The sequence below is a fragment of the Dunckerocampus dactyliophorus genome, chromosome 12, assembly GCF_027744805.1.
Source record: "Dunckerocampus dactyliophorus isolate RoL2022-P2 chromosome 12, RoL_Ddac_1.1, whole genome shotgun sequence".
NCBI lineage: Eukaryota > Metazoa > Chordata > Actinopteri > Syngnathiformes > Syngnathidae > Dunckerocampus > Dunckerocampus dactyliophorus.
This window is the reverse complement of record NC_072830.1, coordinates 27,115,439-27,139,159: the sequence shown is the minus strand read 5'-3', so window position 1 is coordinate 27,139,159 and position 23,721 is coordinate 27,115,439. Positions and strand designations below refer to the sequence as shown.

Here is a 23,721-nt window from a genome sequence, read left to right as displayed (position 1 = left end):
TCCTTTTTCATAGTTATACTCTTGTACTCCCTCACTTACCAATGTATCATTGCATCCACACACAAAGAACAAATAGACTACATGTGATGCTGACACCATCTGTCAAGCAGTGACGTGCGGTGAGGTTCATGGCTGGTGAGACGCTGACACCTTTGGACTTTTGGGTTTTTAAACACAGTTTAATGGAAAAATATTCACTTTCTTTTTTTCATGATGACTCCTCCAAAACACAGTTCTGCTTATTCGCATATTTTCAAATCTGTTCTAATAGACCCAATAAGTTACTGGGCGTGATGCCCATTTAACAACTACAGTGTATGTCTCTTGCTGTGCAGCTGTAACCACCTTTGTTTCCACGAAGTTTCCACGAAGCGATAGGCATCCTCGGGGCCGCAGTTGACTCGCAGCCAATAATATTTTGATCACCAGATTGTTTTGACACATTTTTTTGGAACTTCAAACATCTGACATCTTTGGGCAGAGGTGTTGCTTGCAAATAGGCCCGGGGCCCCAGGCCAGAAGTGGGCACCCGAGGGCTGACCAACTTTGAATTGCTACAGAGCCGTGACAATGTGGATAGTTTGCAATGACAGTCGCAAGCCAGGTGCCATTTTTGCTGTTGTTTTTCTAGGTTTCTCTCTTAATTGTATTTTTAGGATAAAAATGAAATTGAGCTGCGGGCCGCAAATGGCCCCTGGGCGAAACTTTAGAGACCCCTGCTGTCCATAAACAAGTCTTTTCTATAGTCCTCCCTCATCGTATTATGATGGCTGTGTTCTGTCAAGATAAAGAAATGGCTGCCACTTCTGCTTTACCCTTTATCAGAAAATATATACAGTAATTCCTCGTTTATCACGGTTAATTGGTTCCAGAGCCGACTGTAATAAGTGAATTTCCGCAAAGTAGGATTCCTTATTTATAAATGGAATATTTTGCAGTCAGAGCATAGAAAACCTGTTTACCACCTTCTAAATACAGCTTTTAACATTATTAGCGCCCTCTAGACGTGAAGGAACACACCTATAGTCACCTTTACACTTGTATTACCCAATAAATAATCAATTTACTGTAAGGCATGAGTAAGAGTGAGTGGTGAACAGGAAGTGACATCAGGGGTTCAGAGATGAGATTCAGTTTGCTTTTGGTTACAGCCACAACAGCAGCCTGTGTTTTGATTAGGGATTATTGTGTCTGTTGCTAATTAATAATTCAAACCTGCAATAAAAACCTGTTGTTCCGGCAGTCAAGTCTGGTGATTGTGTGTCTCACTGAATATTACAGTAACACTGACACCGAGCGACTCGTGTAGAATACTATGTCAGTGTCTTTCAATGAGTCTTTTGAATGCCTTATATGTGTATTTTAGTTCATTTAGCCATTTTATGCTTTCAGTCATTCATCTATTTTCTATGCCGCTTAATCCTCATTGGAGTCGCGGAGGCTTTCAGATGCTGCTGTTTGTTAGTTTTAGTCATTTTATCACACGCATGAACCTCCACTGTTTTTAGCAACAGAATGAAAAACGGACACACAAAAGAGGAAGAATTGTATGTAGTTCCCCTTGCATGAGTTTATTATTCCAATCAAGCGCATTGTGAGAGTTCCTATGATATCACATGCTAGACATTAGGATGTCACTTTTGCACTATGGTGACACACAGTGAACAACAATAGCAGCAGTGTACTGTCATTGCATGGCAGCTCTGACCTATGGCTGTTTGTCCAACTGAATGGACGGGGAACTGCTGTAATGACATTAGTAAATAAAATAGATCGACACATCCTCTTTTAGATATTCAAGACAAGCCTGTGTGGTCTTTATTGTGTGGTACTTCAGTTTTCATTATTAATTTGTTCCAAATGAAAACCGATAGTGTTTCTCACCTTCTTTATCAAATTGTTGGTACTTGCAACTTTCTTTGGTCCCATGGTGGGTTATTTAGCAGTCGCACAAAAAACCCCCCCCAAAAAACGCATGGACTGTGTCAGCAACGCGCAACGTGCTTTGTTTGGCCACTCTAAACAGTGCAGGGCAACAAACTCATTTGTTCAGTGTTTATTTCTGTGTACGAAAACCGGGGCAAAATTTTGGTGATGGTCCGAATCATACGTAAACTACGACGTTCAAAAACCAAGGTTTGACTGTATACCCGATGACTCGTGGTACTCCCAATAACGCAGTTCCCGTGGTCCGTGAGCACATTATTTCTTAGGGTGGTTGACGGTAAGCAGAAATGCTGCCATGACAGGCTTCAGCTGGAAACTACTGGAGGCGGTATTGCTAAGGCGAAAAGAAAAAACACTGACCATGGCCAGGAGTTCAAAGGTGATATGAGATTAGTCCAATTTAAAGGCATGCAGAGAGCTGAAGCGTTTTAGAAGATGAGTCTTCAACTGTAATCTTCAGTGTAAACAACCATGCTGGCAAAGGAAGTGGAAAATTAAAGCAAGCGGGCAACATGTAGCGAATGAGGCAGAGGAGGGACATACATGGTGATGAAGAGAGGGGTGGTTTGACCGTGAGCAGAGTCTGCCTGACAGGCATAAAAAGCACTGCAAAGACTGATGGGTTATCTCAAGACAAAAGCGGGAAATGACACAAATCTGTTTTCTTTCCATTGCATTTTCCCATTCGGCTCTCTTTTTCATGTCACAACATAACAGTTTCAATCAAACAGTTTATTGGGGTCAACTCCAATCTGGCTTGTGATGTGTGTGGATGTAGCGGTGGACGTTCAGGGCCAGTATAGATACTGATATGGTCATTTTTCCAGATGATTGAATGATTTTTTTGATTTTTGCTTTTAATTTGTTGAGCATGATAATAATCACAATAAAACACGGGACAAAGATTTTAGGCAAACAAAAAAAAATGTATCAGCGCTGGGGATGCTCCAATAGATCGGCCACCAGTTTCGGCTGATTTCCATAAAAAAAATCAAAAGCCGATCACCTGTGGCTAGCACTATTGCAGACTGCAGCAACCCTTTCATGTCAGTGTAGTGTCTTGACCGAAGTAACGTCTTTGGCAGTGTCGTCCTCCCACTTCCTTCAAAACTATAACAATCATGTCTGCCATGTGGAACTTAACTGCTAAAAGTGCAAAATAGCTTAAAAAGTAACAAAAACTACTATTGTTTTTTTGCCCCCAAAACCTTCCTGTGTCCAATGACCATGCAACACTTTATAAAATACAATACATTTGAATTACACAACAAAAACCACAAAGCTATGTGTGTAAATAAACATAGAAGAGAACTGAGAAATATTGATCTGTCGGTATTTATCCAATAATGATACTCTCCTGGTATCAATAATGGATATTTGGGTTGATCCGCCCACCTCTAGTGAACAGGTCTATGTTATCTGAATGACTAAATAGCACAAGTAACACCATATCACACCAGCATTACAGCGTAAAGAAGAAAATAGCAAGAAATGGCAGCGATGGAGAATGTTTGTTTTTGCCATGTTGTTTGTGAAAAAGGCTTTTATGTGTTCCCATTCCATTCCTGTGTCTGTAGAGATGCTGCGGCTAAATTATTTTATGTTTTTCAAATGTCGTGTTTCATTGGTTTGGTATGCAGTCACATATGCATCTGTACACATATAGAGAAAAATAAATAGAGAAACGTACTAAACTAATCAGACTTGGAAACAGCCTACATGATGCAACCACCACTTATGTTCAATCGGCATTATAAGATTTATCTGCTGACTTGAGGGAAAGAGCTATAAATTAGCGCTCACACATTTGTCTGTGACCTACCTCTCGTCTCTTCTTGCTTTGCTGCCATCCCTCTTCCCTATTGATCAACCCCACCCTCTTACTTTCCTCTGTGTATTGAAACCCAAGTCGTAATTGCAGCAGAGACAAGCCACGAAGAGAAGCCATGGTTGGGGTCAGATTTAGTTAAGTTGCAGAAAGCTTTTAACAGGAAGAGACAGAGCAAGCTTAAAACTGACAGGAAACGATAAAAGCAAATGCAAATGAGATTCGATTGGCGAAAGAAAAGAAGCTCGCGCAGGGTGAAAGTGAATACAAGATGTAGTGGACTCAAATAAGTGCAAGTAACCAGGCAATAGACGCACGCTTCATTTTTTAGAACATACACAACTTCTCTGTCACGTTCAGCTATTACAGAAGACAGTGAAATAATATAAAAATAAATAAAATATATAAATATATATATGTAATACATTTTAAAAAGACCAAAAATCTGGGAATATGCGGGACATATTGTGGGTTTCTGGTTTCCCCGCCAAAAATAGGCGGTTTTTTTTCCCCCCAGAAAACACATTTCTTTCAGTCGGTAATAATCTATAAATACGCAATAATAACGAATACAAAGAATCCAGTACAACATACATGTAATGATGTGACGTTGCAAGATGGCGCCGCTCTGTTTGTGTGGCTACAGCAGTATTAGCTTCGACAGCCAACTTGTTATTACAATCTGGCTTGCAGTGCAAGTTAATATATGATCGGAAATTGTTACTGGGACTACGACAGGCAAGCAGTGCCGCTTAGCCAGACATGGAGGTGACCTCACAACAGACCAATGCGGTTGTGACTCAGATTACATCTGATCTATCAATCATCAATACTATTTATTAGTGGTGAGTACCGATACATTTTCTAATGAAACATGCCTTTAATAAGTGTGTGTGAGGCACATTTTGGGCTGTGCAGGCAAATGTTTATAGACAATATTTCATTACCCAGAATGCTTAGTTGTGTAGACCGGAACCAAAAGGGGGGTACTGTTGTCTGAGAGCAATAAAGAGTTGAGATATTGTTATTTGCTGCTGTTCCTGGTTTGTCAAGAAACGATCATGAGAAGGGCTTAAACCTGGATTGTACTTCAATGCATTTATCTTGTTAACTTCCTTTGTTATGCGTGAACGAGATTAGATTAGATTAGATTAGATTAGATTAGATTAGATTAGATTAGAATAGATTATTTTAGATAGAACTTTATTGATCTTCTGTGCATGTGCCCTCAGGGAAATTAAGGTTAGGTAGCAGCAACACCGTATACAGTACCGTAATTTCCAGACTATAGAGTGCACCAGTATTTAAACCACACACAAAATTTAAAGAGAAAAAAAGATTCTACAAATACAGGCCGCACTGTCCTATAAACCACAGGTGTCCAGATTGTAACGTGAATATTTAGTACACAGAAAGATGTTACACACAAAGATTTCTTAAAATCTTAATGCAATTAATACTTTTTTCCAAACATTGCCCAGCAGTGTTTGTAATACGGCTTGGTAAACAGCAGCCTACCAGAAAAGTCATACATCGCTGTCCTCGCCCTCCTCCTGGGAACTAAAACCACTAAAGTCATCCTCTTCAAGTGTTGGAACCAGACAGCCCCACAATTCCCTCAGCACACACGCCATTGGTCTCTCTCCTTCTTTCGTTGTCGCTACCAGCATCACTCCCGCCCCGAGGGAAATCAGCCCCCGAGCTGGTGCTCCGTGCTGTCCTCTCCAGCGCGCAGCAGTCCAGTCCCCCGAAACCCGCCGGCGACAGTGGACCTCCTGGCACTGCTCCACGCTGCCAGACCCAAGCAACAATGCAGTTGAAGGGAGACAGGGAGGCTACTGGAGCTGAATTTAACGTCATAATTACAGCAGTCACTTTTATTGCAAATCCGAGAACGACGACTTCAAGCGAGTAGCAGGGTTTGGGGGGGTGCGAGTTGAGTGTCAAAAATAGACAGTTAGGATATTTAGGACATTTTTAGGACATTTATTGGATGCTTCAATGACTCACTGGTTTTTGCCATTCGCAGGTTTGGTTTGGTTTGGTTTAGTTTATTTGAACATGAAGGTTACAATGGAATACATCTCATGAATCATTTTTTCACAGTTCTACATTTCCAAAAGGAGTAGGAAGAAGCAAAGCTTATTTAATCCTACCCTCCATCCATTCTACATCTAGTACAGTACACGTAGTTCACTTCCTGCATTCCATGTCATGTTTTCTGTGATAGTCAGGATAATACATAATAGATAACGGTAAGACAGCCCTCCTAAAGGGGAAAAAAAAAAAAAAAAAAAAATATATATATATATATATATCATGTATGTATATATATATGTATATATATATATATATATCTCATGAATCATTTATATATATATATATATATATAATATAATATAATACTACTACTACTACTAATATTAGATAAATAAATAAATAAATAAATGCATAGAATAAATAAGCAATAAGCATAAATAAAGGAACGTTTGTTGACTAACGAACCGGAAACTAGCTGGTGACCCAGCTGAGTTAGATAGTACCATGTCTGTGTTGATTCTAAGTCATCCAGGTCATGGTAATACGAGATTACTTGAATGTGCTTCTTTGTTGAGGATGTTTGACCTCCAAAAGTCTTTTTCAGTTCTAAAATCTTGGATGGGAAGTTTCCCTATTTCTGTCCCTGGTGGGTGTGTCCCCTGGGGGTGGTGACAATAGGGTTGTTGTTATTGTGGTCCGGTGTGGCTAGAGAACAAACCATGCATAACAATGGGTCGTTTGCTTTTATGGTGTCCAAAGAACTCATTAGTGGCCACTTTTTCCATTGAATGAGACAATCTTTGGGGGACAGCTGTCAGCATTGTTGAAAGCAAACGGCAGGTGAAGGCGCAGACCTCCTCCTCTGTTCAGGGAGGGCCTTTTTAGTTTGACAAAGATGGCTTCTTTCACACCTCTTTCAAACTAGCGGTGTTCCCTATCCAGAATTTGGATAAAATTGTCCTCAAAGGAATGTTTCTTCTTTTCGAGATGCAAATGAATTGCTGACTCTGGGCCCGAAGAAACTGCTCTCCTATGCCATTTGTTTGTATAAGGGTTGTTTAGTCTCTCCTGTGTACAGGTCATTGCACTCCTCGCTACACTGCACTGCATAAATAACATTGCTGAGTTTGCTGCTCTGGTTTTTATCCTTGGGGTGAACCGGCTTTTGTCTGAGGGTGTTAGTGGATTTGAAATGCATTGGTATGCTATGTCCAGAGGAAGTTTCTCAGAAGAAACAGCCACGTATGAGATCACCATATTTCGTCTCCTGTGTCTAACCTCAGGCGTGGTAGAGTGGCCCTGCTCCTGGTGGATTTGACAAAGGCCCATTTAGGATACCCACAGTTAGCAGTGACCTTCCTGTTTCTTCTGTCTTTTGTTGTCGGTGGTGGCGTCCTCTCCGCTCTGACCTCCAGGGAGCCTTTTGCACAAAGCTGAAATGTCTTCATCCAACAATAAGAGTCCCGTTGCCTTGATTCAACCGGATTAAACATACCAGTGATTACTCAAAAAAAGGCAGGTGTGCCCAGCTGCTACGTTAAAATGTAAGTTTGGAACTAAACAAAAAACGGGAACTAGCGGAACAAAATATACAGTAAGCGCAAAACAGGAAATGACGGGAAGACCCAAAAGAAACAACGCAAAACACCCATCTGTCATGTGTAACATGACACCCATCAGATGTGTTTATTTCCATCTGGATGTGTGACCCTTGGCTTTATGTAGCGTTTTATTCAAACTTCTTTCTGGGCCACCAGCAAGAGGACATCAAACACCATACCTGGCATTTTATCTCCTGCCCTGAGAGGATTAGATAGGTCATTAAATTTCCACGCCAGTTAAGCTGTCCCACATTGGCACGGCCCCAAGGGTGAGCAATGCTGACACACAATTATTGTGAATAGTAGTACACAAAAATGGCAGCTTGTTTGTGGATGTGGTCACACTATCCAATGCAAACATGTACACCTATCTCTTTGTTGTGGATAGCTGCAGCTTAAATGCTTAAACACACGTACAAAATGGTGTCAGCTGAGGCTATCGTGCCCTCAGTTTGGTAACTAAGTATGAAGAGTTTGTAAGTATGTAAGTATGTATGTAAGTATGCCTTGTTCACACTAACTCATCTTCATCATTTGCTTGTTAGAGCTAGCCAACAAAGTCAAGATCAGAGGTAAACTGGCGTTCAGTGCTGGGACAAGATGTTTAAAAATGTGAGCCAAGGAGCTTGAAACTGTCCCGCTGATGAATCCCAGAATCATTCTTGAGCAAGTGGAAAGTTGTTACAACCTTGGAGTGGACTTGTTTCATGTATGCATGTTAGGTTAAATTGTTAAATTGTCTGTAGGTATGAATGTGAATGTGAATGGTTGCTTGTCTGTGTGTTTCATCCTGTTAGCGTTTGCTATCAAACATTACCGATACACTGTACAAGAATTGAAAATGATGCCAAAGTAAAGGAAACATATTAAAAAGGTTTCAGCAACGGGCACATTTTCCATTTCATCATGAAATATTAGTTTAAAAAGCGGATGCTTAGAAAACACTGATTTCTGTAGTGGAGTTCATGACGCGAAGCAAAGCCATCAAACAATACACTTTTTTTTTTCTACATAACTAGCCGCTACAAGTGAACACATAACTTTTGTTATAGGTATAAGCATCTTACCGCTGATTTAGTTTATGCGTAATCAGAATCATAAAGATGTGTAGCCGTGTGTAGCTTGAAACGCCGTGTGGGAGCAGGAGCGAATCAGGAGGGGAGCTTAATGTCACCTGACTGATGTCATATGACATCTACAAAGTGACGTTTACGTGATCGACCCAGACTACCTTGGCGATCTACCGGTAGCTTGCACCCCTGATCTAGGGTAACACTGCCATGTTTTTATAAAAGTGCTGTGTAACTAGACAGCATATGTTGCCGTTGTTGTTTCGTTGATGACGTTGATGAGACTACAACATATGTCGCCGTAAACCGACTGATTTTTCAAGGAAACTACCCCTTTGGGTCTCAAATATTATGTCGACAAAAGTGGGAGACCACTGTGGCACCTCTCTGACATTGTCAATGAAATGGCTGTTTTGGCAGTATGGCAAGATGACCGTTTGTGCGTTTCCTTCCTGCTCTGTCCCGGTGTCATCACCTTATGATACGCCTCAGAGGAATTCAGTATTTCTATTTTGACAGGGACCATCAGCAATTTGCCTTTTTGGGGCTCTTTCTCTCCATGTCAGCGTCTGCCTGTCTGCGGAGAAGCGGGATGACAGTAAACCAATGCAGCGAAACACAGAAACGCCAAATATATTCTGAAATGTAGGTCAGCATTTGCACTTGAAGTTTTTACTTCTCCTGCTTCAATTGACTGTGCTTTAATGCACACGTACAGGTAAAAATCTTGGTTGTGAAACCGTCTTGTCAATTCATTGATTTATTTCCCCGTTTGCTGTGCTGATATTGTTGTCTTGTTCCGAAACGGAGTCATCAATCATGGTTTTATGGTAGTCCAGCCTTGCTTGCTGGGGAAGTGGAACTTATTTTTGTGCTCTCCATCCCTTCACCACTCGCTCCTCCCATGTGGACGTGGACAAACATTTTGGGAAAATGACGTAGCGTGTATATGCACAATGTGTGTGTGTGTGTAGTGTTTGAATGAAAGATTGATGTTGGCCTAAGTACCTGTCAAGCTGCAATGCGCCGGGAACACAGCAAGGGAAGGGGGGAGAGAAACTGGGGGGAAGTGAGAAAAGAGCAGATGCCAGTGCTAGAGATGTCTATCAATAATGCAGTCTCTGAACTCACCACTGAGAGGGGGGGGGGACAAAAATGGACTATAGAAGGGTCAGAATGCCTTAGACAGAATTTGATGTTAAGGTATGTTAATAAGAGACTGAATGAAGCAAAAGTCAAATTTAGTGTAATTGAACAGTTACAGTTAGTTCAATTACACTAATATTATACAACTTTTATTAATATCAATTGGTATAAATCACTTTATAGTGTATGATGAATAAAAACAGTATAGTTCTTGCTTTGACACAAAACAATTTTAACTGAAAGGAACGTTTGCTGAAACCGAGAAATGAGTACAGCCGTAAATTAGGCTTCACCAGCAACAAACACAGCAGCTTAGGAGGGGAGCACTGAGTGGAACTCAACGTAAATCCTTCAAGGTGAAGTCTTTTTGCTTCCAAATACAAACGCTCCATGGATGTTTAGAGGAAAACTGTTGCAGGTATTTGGATGCATGTGGACAAGGACTTATTCCAGGGGCCATTTAACACCGTCGACTGAACAAACAAAAACATTTGCCGAGCGATACTAATTTCCAGCAATCCAAATATTAGTCCCATTAGTGGCTTATATACAACAATATTAAGAAACATTAAAAATTAATCAACTCATTTGTGCTTATTGTAGTGTGAGATAATATACAGTCTGATAGCTCAGTGCTTTGTCAGTCTAACAGCTTCTCACAGGGGCATTCACGACACACACACACGCATACACACACACACTCACATAGCACCATCGGAGTTGCGCAACACTTAGATGTGACTCCTGGAGAATTACTGGGAAACACACAGGAGATGCATTGTTCTCACTCACACCTGCTTAACTCTCACTTTCACACAAACCTAACTTTCACTTTCCAGGCACACAAGCTTAAGTTTCACTTTCCAGAAGGGTGCGGCAACTGCCATATATTCCCTTTGTGCAGTCGTCTTCGGTTTATCGCGGTTAATTGGTTCCGGACCCGCCGCTGATAAGTGAATTTCTGCATAGTAGGATTCCTGTCCTGCCATCGCGGCGAAGGACGGCTGCACTTTCCTTATGGGCTCGTCGTTCATCTTCCTTGTCGAAGGTAAATATATTGCTCTTATTTTTGATACAATTTGAAAACTTCTAAAATGATGTGATCATTGACTACTTCTCCGATAGCAGCGCGTTTCAAAGACCCAGGAAGAAAGGCTGAAGAAAAGAAACAGCCAATACAGCAGCATTGCTTAAAACGCATATTTCACAGTACAGGAGAGCTATAAAACACCGTAGACAAGAAGTAGAGCTCAGTTATAAATCAATATTTCTGCACAGAGCTGGGTGTTGTTTGCTTCTCAACTGAACCACATCCCCCCCGTGGTTACATAAATACATTGTGTCGGTCGCGTAGTTCTGCAGGTCAGTCTGTAATGGCAGGAGGACATTAGCACTTAACAGCCTAAAGTGGTGCTCATGTCATAATTTGTGTGTTAATGTGTACAGCCCATGAAGACGTGTCTCGAACGGAACAGAATTTAACTGCAGTCCACATTCAAACAAATCAAGTTGGAACTATAACAACATAACATAACAGCATAGGGGAACGGAACAGAACGGAACATAAAATAATGTAACATAACATAACATAACTAGCGATGTCCGATAATATCGGTAGGCCGATATTATTGGCCCGATATTGGCATGAAAACGTATGTAACATGTAACATAACAATGTAACATCGGTATCAGGATTTCTCTCTATCATGAAAGCCGATAATAAACACAATGTTGTATATAGGCCTATTGGCTCCCGTATTTTCCGGCGCACAAATGATGACCTCATCAAACCGCCTCTCAAGCGTGTAAACAACCGTGGGTGGCTGATAGCAAGCTAGCTCGCTCTTTCCATCCATCTATTTCCATGCCGCTTATCCTCAGTAGTAGGAATGTTAAGACAACGATAAAATTGGACACTGTGTGTGTGCGCTCGATTAGGAGAGTCTGTGAAAATGCTGCTTTTTCATATGTTATCGGGTGTATTTTTGTTAGGCATATTACTTCTTCCTTGTCAATTTTGTATCGGATTTATACTGAATGTTGGACCACCTCAACTCATGGAGGGCTTTGAAACTTAAGTCCAGTATGTATCGGAGCTTCACGACAAGATGAAAAGTATGTAGGACATAAATTCACAAGTCAATATGCAGAGGATATTTCATTCCAATCTGATGGTGCGAAATATGTTCATTTTGGCCTGAAATTACTGTGTACATGCAGTTTGTAGTGTGGCGTGGAAACGAATACAGCGTGCTGCTGCACTAAGAGTGCGTGGTCTACATGGAAATGATCACACTTGATTTTCTTCCCTGGACTTTTTGATGCTCAAAAAAATATACAAAAAATGTCACAGCCTAAGCCTAATCGCAAGTACTTCTCAGACGTTCTACAATGTTGTTTACAGCCACGCTTAGAAGCTAGTGGCTGATGCTGCATCCGTTAGTTTCACAACAGAGATGAGTTCATTTCACGAGAGGAGATGCAGTATATTATGTTACACATATCGGGTGTTGGCAAAAAAGCATAACGTAACGTAGCGTAACGTAACATAGCGTAGCGTAGCGTAACATAGCGTAGCGTAACGTAACGTAGCGTAACGTAGCATAGCGCAACGTAACGTAGCGCAACGTAGCGTAACGTAGCGTAACGTAGTGTAGCGTAACGTAACGTAGCGTAACATAGCGTAGCGTAACGTAATGTAGCATAGCGCAATGTAACGTAACGTAACTCCTACTTGCTTATGCTTCTGTAGATAACTGACGTCCTATAGCATTTGAATGTGTCTTTACATCATAAATCCCATAAACAATCATTTCTTCTGTTGATTGACAATGTGATGAGCGGTGTAGTTAAATAATCAATCAAATAAATAAAACAAAATAAAATAATCAGTTATCAGACCTCTTAGTTCCCCCTACATTTTTATTATTCCGCCTCCAAAGATATTTAGAAGAATTCTTGTTAGCAACTCTGAGCAACACTTTTGGGAAGGAACTTTTCCTTCTTTTCCCCAGCATGACTGCGCCCCAGTGCACAAAGCACCGCCCATAAAAAGATAGGTGTGGATCAGTTTGTTGTGGAAGAACCAACAACTTTGTTGCACAGAACCATGCCCTCAATCCCATCAAACGGCCTTGGGATGAGCTAATACAGACATGAAGCCAGCATCAGTCAACTTTGACCTTTGGATGAACAGACCAAAAAAACCCCAACAAAAAAACAACCCATTTCAATCGCTAGTCCTAAAAGTAAGCCTGTTTGCCCCAAAACAAGATACTCAATCTTGCAGCCCTGGCAGTGAAGGTACAAAGAGAGAGCTTAAGGATGCATGTGTGGCAGAATCCTCCTCTCTGTCTTTGGCTAACAGCTTAGAATAAAAATAGGACTACGGCTATTTCTGAGACAATACAGAGCTGCCATTGACTCTAAAGGCTGTTTCAAGCCTAAATCTGCCTCATTTAATCAGTTGATGCTGCAAATAATTCTGTCTGGGATAAATATACAACGGGATGACATTTATTTCCTGAGCCTTTGTGGGGGTTTTTTCGTTCTATGAGCAAGCCAGAGAAATAGAACCAACAATAAAGGCAGCTTCAGTTCATTTGATGTTTCGCTTTCTCTCCCTTTTGCTGCAGTCACCGGCCGGTCGACTGGTAGCACTCAGCACACCAACTTTTTTTTCTAATTTATTTTTTTTTAGTGCCAATAGAATTATATTATGTATTATTTGTCCGAAAGGCATTTACTGGAAGTAAGCAGACCTGATTGGCAGATAGACTACTATACCAAACACAAGCCGGTCCATGGGTCAAAAAAGGTTGGGGACCGCTGCTGTTTACGCTTGCGTTACCCCTCCGGCTCCTCTTGCGTCTCTCCATCTCAGCCCTTCACTCTCAGCTCTGGTGTCCATAGTCATTGAAATGGAGTACAGCTGTAAAATAGGCTTAAACTGATAATCACCAGCATTAAACACAGCCGCTTAGGAGGAGCGCACTGAATGGATTGTTGGCTGGGAGACGCGTGCGCCGTGTAAAAATGCAAGAATGAAAGCTAAGTCAAGTCAAAGCTTTTTTTCTGTTCTCTGATTTGCGTATACATTTTTATTGGCGCAGGTGTCCCAACAAGAGTGGGTCAGGAGTCTCCCGCCACAAACACCATATCGATGCTCGGTCTTGCTAGCTGCACTGTTAAACAATGGAACCCGACGGAAGGTTTGGCTTGTATAATTCTCCACCGTGTCCTTAGGGAGAGACAACAGACAACTTGTGTCACACGTGCATGCGCAGAGAAGTGGCTTCATTTGCATATCGCACAGCACACACACACACACACACATGAACAAAATGACGTGTGTGTTGTTTCTTCTGCAATGCAACGGCGGTTCTTCTGCCTATTCCCCAGTCGGCATCAGCACCTGAGGGAGCCTCTCTTGTTGTTCTCTCCTTCAGCTCACATCCCCGCCCGCTGCATGCTCTACTTTGCAGATCTCCACCCCTCCCAATTTCTCTTTTTTCCATCACTTGCGGTGGCATGTCATCCACATTTTCTCCCTTTGGGTTTGCCTGTTATCTCTTGCAATGTCTCCAAGGCGGCCTCTTAAGTGCAGAGTGACTACAATAGATGGTTATCAAATAGATAGGCTGCACTAAGTTATGTTGAACAAAACACCTTGTTAGGCACCTACTTATGCCTGCATGTGGGTTTTATCATTTTTTCAACCCTAGCAAGGTCCAAGGAGTCATGAAAATACGATCTTTATCCTCACAGTCCAGTGTCAGTAGCAGTGCGGCTCATGTGAGCCGCACATAGTGTACAGTCGTCCCTCGTTTATCGTGGTTAATTGGCTCCAGACCTGACTGGGATAAGTGAGTTTCTGCGAAGTCGGATTCAATATTAATAAACGGAATGTTCCTTTTGCAGTTAGAGCATAAAAAACCTGTTTAGGACTTTCTAAATACGTTTTTTTTTTTTTTTACATTATTAGAGCTCTGTAGAAATAAAACCCCCATAGTCACCTTTACACACCTATTATTCTTTGTTTACACCACATTGGGCAGGCTACAGGATCACTGCAAAGACGGCTGCTACTAGCATAGCAAGCTACCGAGCTAACTTGTCAGCCTCTCCAATTTACCGATTCTAACCTTATGAAAGTGTTTCAAACGGAAGGACAAAGTAAGAAGCCAAATATGTACCACTTCCGCATGGAATGGGAGGAGAACTTTCTTTTGTCGGACATGCCGTGGCTGGCTCCATGCAGTGTGAAAATAATGTAGTCTGATGTCATGTCACACCAATGTAACAATAGTGACCGGAAGACTACATATAACTTAATCATTCACTTAATCGGCCATAGTCAACAACACAACAGCGACCATTTATGAATTATTTTGGAACGACCACAATAGAGGTAGGTCTTCCGTGGCGCACCAGTCAGTAATTAGTTCTCGAGTGAGTCTTGTGGTTATCGACCAAAATGAGGTTTTCAATTAACCGGAGAGCAAACGTAACAACGGAACGGCAAAACTCAGAACGCCCCCGAAGACCACCTGTATAAGGACACTCCTTACTTGGCCTCCGTCCCTCCCAGCGCTGAATGCGGACCAAAGTATCGACACGTTTGACCTCCAGGGAATTAGTATGTAGCCCAGTGGAAGAACAAACAGTACATGTATCCACTTCCTTTGTCTTTGCGGCTGTAACAGCTTCCACACTTCTATAGTGTGTCTGTGGGGCTTTGTGCTCATTCAGAAGAGCATACGTTAGGTCAGAGGTCACTGATGTTAACTCACAGTCCCTTCATCCCAGAGGTATTGGATGAGGTCAGGGCACTTCCACACCAAACTCATGCAATCTTGCCTTTATAGACTTTGCTTTTTGCACTGGGAACAGATAATTGCCTTCCCCGAACTGTTGGAAGGATACAGTAAAAATGTAAGATGACAAATTAAAATTCAGGAGGAACCAAGCCCCGATTGATTGGCGCAGATGTCTCAATACTTGTTTATATCAGTAGTAATCCCTTGTAATCCCAGTGATAAGTGAATTTCCGCAAGGTAGGATTCCTTATTTATAAATCCAGTTAGAGTTTACGACCTTCTAAATATGTTTTTTAACATTATTAGATCCCTCTGTACATGAAATAACACCCCTATGGTGACCTTTACACCCATTTTACCAATATAGTAGTCATAATAAGAGCAAATAAGTCATATAAGGCATACATTGGACGTAATATATCATTGGTTCTTGTTCCTTCTTTCACTTTCACTTCCAGTACAGTACAACAGTATTGTCTCATCAATGGAACATTATTGACACCTACTGACCAATGCAGAATATCACACATCACAATCTTAGAATGTGTCTTCTGAATGCCTTACTTTTGGGTTTTAGTTAATTTAGCCATTTTTATGATTAAAAATACTTAATTTAGGCAAAAAAAAAACTAAAACATAAAATTTGCTTAAATATGCATAATTTTGACTAATAATAGACCGCATTCACCGATGAAACAGTACAATGTATTAAATAAGCAAATACATCCGAGTTCCCCTCACAATGAAGTGCGGCTTGGGGGGTCATTTTCGACGGCAGCTTGTTTTTTTACTGCATATTCTAAAAACAAAAGTGAATAATGAGATACAGCACACCGAGTAAACAGGTATAACTAAAATAGAATAATACATTCCGAATAAAAACAGCAGTAAAGTACCATATGAAATAGATACTCTGTGTATGATAATCTGAGGCAAAAGGCCAATTATTTTACAAATGATTACACTAATACAGTTTGCCACCTATAAGTAGGTTAACAAAGTTCAGATAGATTAGCATACAGTATATTAACCTACAGTGCATTGCATGATGTACACAATGTCAGATGTCCTCTCCCTCTTGAATCATTGATACTATTCATTGGTTATATAGTTCATTTTGTGCCGACTTCATTGTGTTTTGTTATAAATATAAGATTTAAAGAGCCTTTAAATAGTGTTTAAAAGTGGATGATGTGATGAGAGTAGCAGATGCGGTCAGATTGACATGAAACTAAATATAGCAGGCTTGGACTATGGGAAAACGTGACTTTTGTAGTGTATAATTATTAGGTTGTTTCAGCTTGTAATGCTCTTTTGCTGTGTTTTAAGAGAAAAATATAAACCATGCTCTGATTTGGATGAGAGGTACGTTGTTTCATTCAATTACAGCCCCAAAATAAGCGAGATGCTGCAGCAGCGTAGCGAGCAGCAACGCTGGAGTGCCGACAGATCAATTAGCACCTGTCACCGTCATCCCCCCCCCCCCCCCCCCCCCCCGTCTCTCTGCTGCCAAGTTTCTTTTATTTTTGCCTCTCCTTGTCACGTACCGTTGGCAGCCACACTATGATGAATCCAAATATCGTCTGATATCGTACAGTGTGTCATACTGTATCACATCATCATTTAACTCTTGTTTTGTTTTTCCACCCAGACTGATGTAGAGTCTCTGGACCCTCGTGGTAGGACTCCTCTGCACCTTGCTGTCACACTGGGCCACCTGGACTGTGCCAGAGTCCTGTTAGAGCATGGAGCGGATGTCAGCAAGGAGAACCGCAACGGCTGGACTGGTGAGTGTGTGTTATTTATTGATGATACGTGCGTGATTTAATACCGGCGTAGAGTCCTCAAAAGCTAACAAGGAGTATCATGCCCCACCCAAGCACTATCTTGTTCACTGTTATTATAATGTGAGATCATTATTGTTGGCATTGTCAATATAGCTATTAAGTGATAATCAATATAATAATAATAATAATAATAATAATGGATTACATTTTAAAGCACTTTTCAAGGTAACCAAAGCGCTTCACAATGAAGTGAACCCATTACTGTATTCATTCACTCATCAGTCACACACTGGTGGTAATCTACATCTGTAGTCACAGCTGCCCCAGGGTAGTCTGATGGAAACGTGGCTGCCAATTCGCCACCAGCAAGCCTTCATTTTCTTTACTATTACTGTATTTTCCAGACTGTAAGTCTCACTTTTTGCATAGTTTGGCTGCGTCCTGTGTTTGCCCCCTTCCAGATTTTTTGCATGTTTGTCACACTTAAATGTTTCAGATCATCAAACAAATGTAAATATTAGTCAATGACAACACAACTAAACACAAAATACAGTTTTTAAATGAAATTTTTTATTATTAAGGGAGAAAAAAATTCAAACCTACATGGCCCTGAGTGAAAAAGTGATTGCCCCCGACACCTAATAAAGGTTGGGCCCCCCTTAGGGCCCTTAGCAGCAACAACTGCAATCAAGTGTTTGCGATAACTTGCAAGGAGTCGTTTACAGTAACTTTGGCCCGCTCATCTTTGAAAAATTGTTGTAATTCAGCCGCATTGGAGAATTTTTGAGCATGAAGCGCCTTTTTAAGGTCATGTCACAGCATCTCAAAAGGGTTCAGGTCAGGACTTTGACAAAATGAAGACTTTGTCGGCCACTCCAAAGTCTACATTGTGTTTATCTTCAGCCATTCAGAGGTGGACTTGCTGTTGTTTTGGATCGTTGTACTGCTGGTTTCAGCTTGAGGTCACCAACAGATGGTCGGACATTTTCCTTCAGGATTTTTTGGTATATAGCAGAATTCATGGTTCCATTTATCACAGCAAATCTTCCTGGTCCTGAAGCAGCAAAATGGCCCCAGACCATCACACTACCACCACCACATTTTACTGTTGGTATGATGTTCTTTTTCTGAAATGCGGCATTACTTTTACGCCTGATGTGATGGGACACACACCTTCCAAAAAGTAAAACTTTTGTCTCGGCAGACCACAGAGTATTTTCCCAAAGGTCTTGGGGATCATCAAGAGGTTTTTTGGCAAAATTGAGACGAGCCTTAATGTTATTTTTGTTCAGCAGTGGTTTTCGTCTTGGAACTCTGCCATGCAGGCTGTTTTTGCCCAGTGCCTTTCTTATGGTGGAGTCATCAACACTGACGTTAACTGAGGCAAGTGAGGCCTGCAGTTCTTTGGATGTTGTTGTGGGGTCTTTTGTGACCTCTTGGATGAGTCGTCGCTGCGCTGTCACTGTGGTTCGCTGGAGTCCCAAAGCTTTTGAAATGGCTTTATATCCTTTTCCAGACTGATAAATCTCACACCACTGGATATAAACATATTTAATGAGAACTTGTATGGTCAAGATAATGGCTTTATAATTATTTTAGCTGTAAAACAGCCTGTAAGATTAGCAGGAAAGTGGTTTCCAGATGACTGGTGACCAACAATGCACACATTTATCACAGCAGGTTTCCCTTCGACCTACTTCAGTTTCTGACAGCCGCCTTAAATTGCTCATGCACATCAATTTTAAATGAGGCCTGAGCGACTGGCTCTACGTTACCCGTTCTTTTCTCTCTCCCAGTTCTTCAGGAGGCCGTCAGTACCAGAGATCCGGAGCTGGTGCGTCTGGTGCTGCGTTACCGTGACTACCAGAGGACTGCCAAGAGACTAGCGGGCATCCCCGTCCTGTTGGAACGACTGCGCCAAGTGGGATTTCACACAAGCATGCACGTTTCACCCAGACATTGACTCCAAAACACACAAACCCCTTAACTCACACGGAAAAACGTTTAAAAGCACATGAGGAGTGTGCAAGTGATGATGCACACATTTGAATAATACATTTATTTTAGTATTACATATCTATTTTCTGATTACATTGGCTATTCTTAGCTTTTTTTGAAAGTATAAATAACTTATGAGACTGGGAGCTGCACCGTGCGAGGATTGGAACACCGTTATAAATGAAATCTTCAAGATTAAAGACTCTTAATGTACAAAATAATCATCAAACTTACTTATTTGTTTGTATGATGCACACACAGCAATTACGAACAGCCTGAATTCGGTTGTCTGGTACTTCGTATTGCCGGAGTCCTCCCCACAGAATTCCTTGAGGAACACGGTCAAATGCCTTCTCCAAGTCCACAAAACACTTGCAGACTGGATGGGCAAACTCCCGTGCACCCTCAAGGACCCTGCCGAGCGTAGAGCTGGTCCACACTTCCACGACCAGGACGAAAACCACACTGCTCCTCCTACTATCCGGCGGATCCTCCTCTCCAGAACCCCTGAAGTATTGACGAGTGCGATCCCGCGATAGTTGGACCACACGCCCCGGGTTACATGAACAGAGTCATGCCATTTGGGTACCGTAGGCTACTGAGTTAAGAAAGCAGTGGCCATGTGATCCTAACAGGTGGTGGTCAGCCGCTGTGTAAAAAGGGGAATATCATCGACTTTATCCAGAACGTTCACACATTTCTGTCATTCTGGCATCCATCCATCCTCTCCTTCTGGGTCTGTAGACTTGAACACGGAACAGATTTCTTTCTCTGCTGTGATCCCCTTGTTCTTCTGGTATGTTTTCTTGCATCTTTCTTCCCCTCCCCACCAGCTGATCTTCTTTTTGCCAATGTTTAACTGTGTTTTATACACATTTGCAGTCCTTTATGTCAGGATTTTTACTCTGCAACGCTGCCACTATGACGTTTTAGACAGGTAGCTTCCTTAAAATGTACAATTATTTAATATTCTTTACATTTAGAAAAATGTCAGCAGTGGTTCATCACTAAGTATACTTGATCGGGAAGTTCATGCAAAATGCACAATGTTAAGTTCATGAAAAGTGAAGAAATAGTGGCAAATAAAACCTCCCGCTCACTGAAACATGTGTCAGCAATAACAATGGTTGCAAGATATCAATACATTAATACATCAATACTTAATCATGTTTTATTCACGTGGCGTACGGTAATTTGGCCCCACAACTGTAGCGTAACTTCTTGCTTTGCAGCTGGTGTGTGGTATTAAAAGCAAAACAGAAGGCGTTCAAGGGACTTTCCGTGCTAATTAACGCCCGTGATGGCGGCAGACACGAAAGGCAATCGTTGTTATTGGATGTATAAGATCCCGTACTTCGTCAATGTTATCCTCGTAGCAGGAAGTGTGTATTTTGCGAAGCACGTCGATAATGACGTCCACTGCAAATCATTTTACAGGATGCAATTGCAGTTAATATCACTTAATTAAACCATCGGGTTTTTTTGCCCATGTCCAGGATTGAATCATCAATCAAGAAAAGACCAAACGTTACCCAAGATTCATTTTATCGTCACTATACCTCAATAATGTCACAATTACAAGCATGGAATTTCCATTCACGTGACACAACTAACAATTTCAAAACATACATTGAGTAGAAGATCCTTGTGAGGATCTGTGCAGGTTCGGAGAACGTGTGTCACGATGGCCCAAGATGTTCATACAGTACTTCATATGTCATGAATTAGTAAGGCTTTTGTGCTCTTGTGACTTATGTACTACAAGCTTTTCAGCCTTGGCAAACCAAAACAAAGCATACGATATAATATATAGTATGTCCAGGATACACGGGTATTATAGCCGTCATGCAGCCGTGCCTTGGCATCCAGGCTTTATCTACTTGTGGAACAGTCCCAGGTGTCTACACGCGTTTCCACTGCCATGGCCGACACAAACCCCTCAAACTTACACAACATGCACTCAAGCACACACTTGCAAATGTCACGCTTATAAGGCAGCGTTCCGCCTCTGCTGCTCTCACCCACATCATTCACTGTCCATCACGGGCTATTATTAAATGCACATAATACACAAACAGCTCCCTCTGCCAGCCTCGCCACCTTTGGCAGGCATTGTCCTATTTATTTGCTCTCCATCTTTTTCTCTCCATTGTGTTTATTCACCGTATTTAAAGCCATTGTTGTGCCAACTCCATCTTTTTATCAATGGCTTTGTTTTTGCCAATGGCGGCATCGTCTTCTCTCTGCAGGCCCAGGACTTCTATGTGGAGATGAAATGGGAGTTTACCAGCTGGGGTGAGTGCACAGTCACCGAAGCGGCCCATCTATCTGTCTGTTTGCCCATCCGCCCGTCTGTCTAGCCACTGTATAGAAGTGCAGTCCACATTCACAATTCAAGTGCAATTTTCATTTGTCCTTAGTGCCCCTCGTGTCTCGCATCTGCCCCAGCGACACCTACAGGGTTTGGAAGAGTGGACAGTGTCTCCGCGTTGACACTACCCTGACCGGATTTGAGCAGATGACCTGGCAGAGAGGAAACCGGAGCTTCATTTTCAGGGGACAAGGTCCGAACTTTAATGCCGCCTTCCTTCTGAAAGCCCACCCTTATGTTTGAGGAAGCTAGTTCCAAATTTGACAGTGTAATCATGGACCAAATAAGCCGATGTTCTCACATGTGAATGCAATTCTGGTATTCTGGAAAGTGCGAAGTGAAGGCATTGCCACAGCATTGCAGTGTGACCGTCAATGGCGGAGCCAGACATTTTTGATTGGGGTGGCCAAGGTGAGACCATTACTCACACAGAGGTGGCAATAAGTTGATAGCTGAAATGTCCAGATGGCTTGTGGAGTGGCTGGAGAGTGACGTCGCTCCGCCACTGGACTGTGTCTGTATTTTTTCACGATGATGCTTATTCCCTTCTTTTTTTATCTTTTCACTTTTCGTACTCACTATTCTGCCAAAGCTCCGGCAGGTTCTCATTTTATGTTTTATCTTTGTTCTTCTCTCATGTGATAAAATTCTTTTCATGTACCGACCTTTCCCTGGACTAGCATGGGGCTGTGAAGCTTCCCTCAGCCTGTTTTACATCTTTAGTCATATTTTCTATATCTCAATCGCTGCATTTGTGCACCATTCTCATTTTACTCGCGACATCTTCTTGTACCTTGTCCTCACTGTCCTCTGCACCCTGATCTCATCTCCCAGACTCCAACGCAGAGGTGATGGAGGTCGACCATGACAGGCAGCTGGTGTTCTGTGAGACCTTGTGCGTCTCGTCCCTCACAGCGCTTTCACCTGGCTGGGGGAAAAGCGGTGCCTGCAGCAGTACAGCTGCCGGTCTGGGGCTACTGGGGGGAGTCCAGCCCAGCGATGAGCAGGTGGCGGGAAGACTGTCTGCCCCGGTGGTGACCACTCAGCTGGACACTCGCAACGTCGCTTTTGAGAGGTCAGACGGAGTGCATTTCCAACTAATGCAGAACTTGTCATTTTATAGTCAAATAGAGAGACTTGGAAACTGGACACACACATTCGCACTCAGGATGCTCGTGGTCCTCGGTTGACCAGCTTTACTAACCCGCACCCACTAATTAATGAAACGCTTAATTATGGTCCGAGTTACGGAGGGAGACTAGAGTATGTGCGGATCACGTGTAGCTACACGACTCAACACTCAACTGTCACGACCATCATTAAGGACAAAGGTTGTAAACGTCTACGCGGATGTTGTCAGGATGACGAGGAAGTGTTCGATCAACAACCTCGTTATTGCAAAAACAAAACAAGTTACTGTCGGCCGCATCCACGCCAAAACAACATCAGCAAACTCAACTGTCTGCTCTGCACGCATATATATGTATATATATCTATATATATATATATATATCTATATATATATATATATATATATATATATATATATATATATATATATATATATATACATATATAATCTCTCGCTCTCTCTCTCTCTCTATATATATATATATATGTATATCTATATATACATACACACTCTACATATACACAAAATAAAATTTGTACATGTAAATCTTTTTGAACTGTGCTTATACTTCACTGCGATTGACTGGTGACCAGTCCAGGGTGTACCTCGCCTCTCGCCCGAAGTCATCTGGGATAGGTTCCAGCATACGGATAAGCGGCATAGAAGATGGATGGACTTATACTTCATCTGAAGTATAAATTGAGTCTGTGGATGGCACACGGTGTTATTTTGCACTACCTCAAATTCCAACTGCACTTTAATGTCTTTCATTTATTTATTTATTTTTTAAAATAAGTATATGATATTTGAGAAGTTTGATTTGAAGACCTTCCACATTTTGGATGAAACCAGCCAAACCGGTTGAGAACCCCTGTGTTAAAGGCTCTGCTCCTATGAAAGCAACAGCAACAACTAAGCAACGTAGTGATTTTTGTTCTTTTTTTTATTGCTGTTTCATTTCATTCCTGTCTTTTGTGTTTTT

General features: G+C 41.7%; 1 protein-coding gene across 2 annotated transcripts in view; it reads left to right on the top strand.

The window, feature by feature from the left end:
• ankrd13b (ankyrin repeat domain 13B) overlaps nt 1-23,721 on the top strand; it is a 41,601-nt gene that overhangs the window by 3,451 nt on the left and 14,429 nt on the right. For both annotated transcript variants that reach the window (XM_054793791.1, XM_054793790.1), the window contains exons 3-7: nt 17,103-17,238; nt 19,035-19,159; nt 21,486-21,531; nt 21,657-21,800; nt 22,442-22,682. In XM_054793791.1, coding sequence (XP_054649766.1) covers nt 17,103-17,238; nt 19,035-19,159; nt 21,486-21,531; nt 21,657-21,800; nt 22,442-22,682 — 692 coding nt within the window. The remainder of the gene's footprint in view (nt 1-17,102; nt 17,239-19,034; nt 19,160-21,485; nt 21,532-21,656; nt 21,801-22,441; nt 22,683-23,721) is intronic.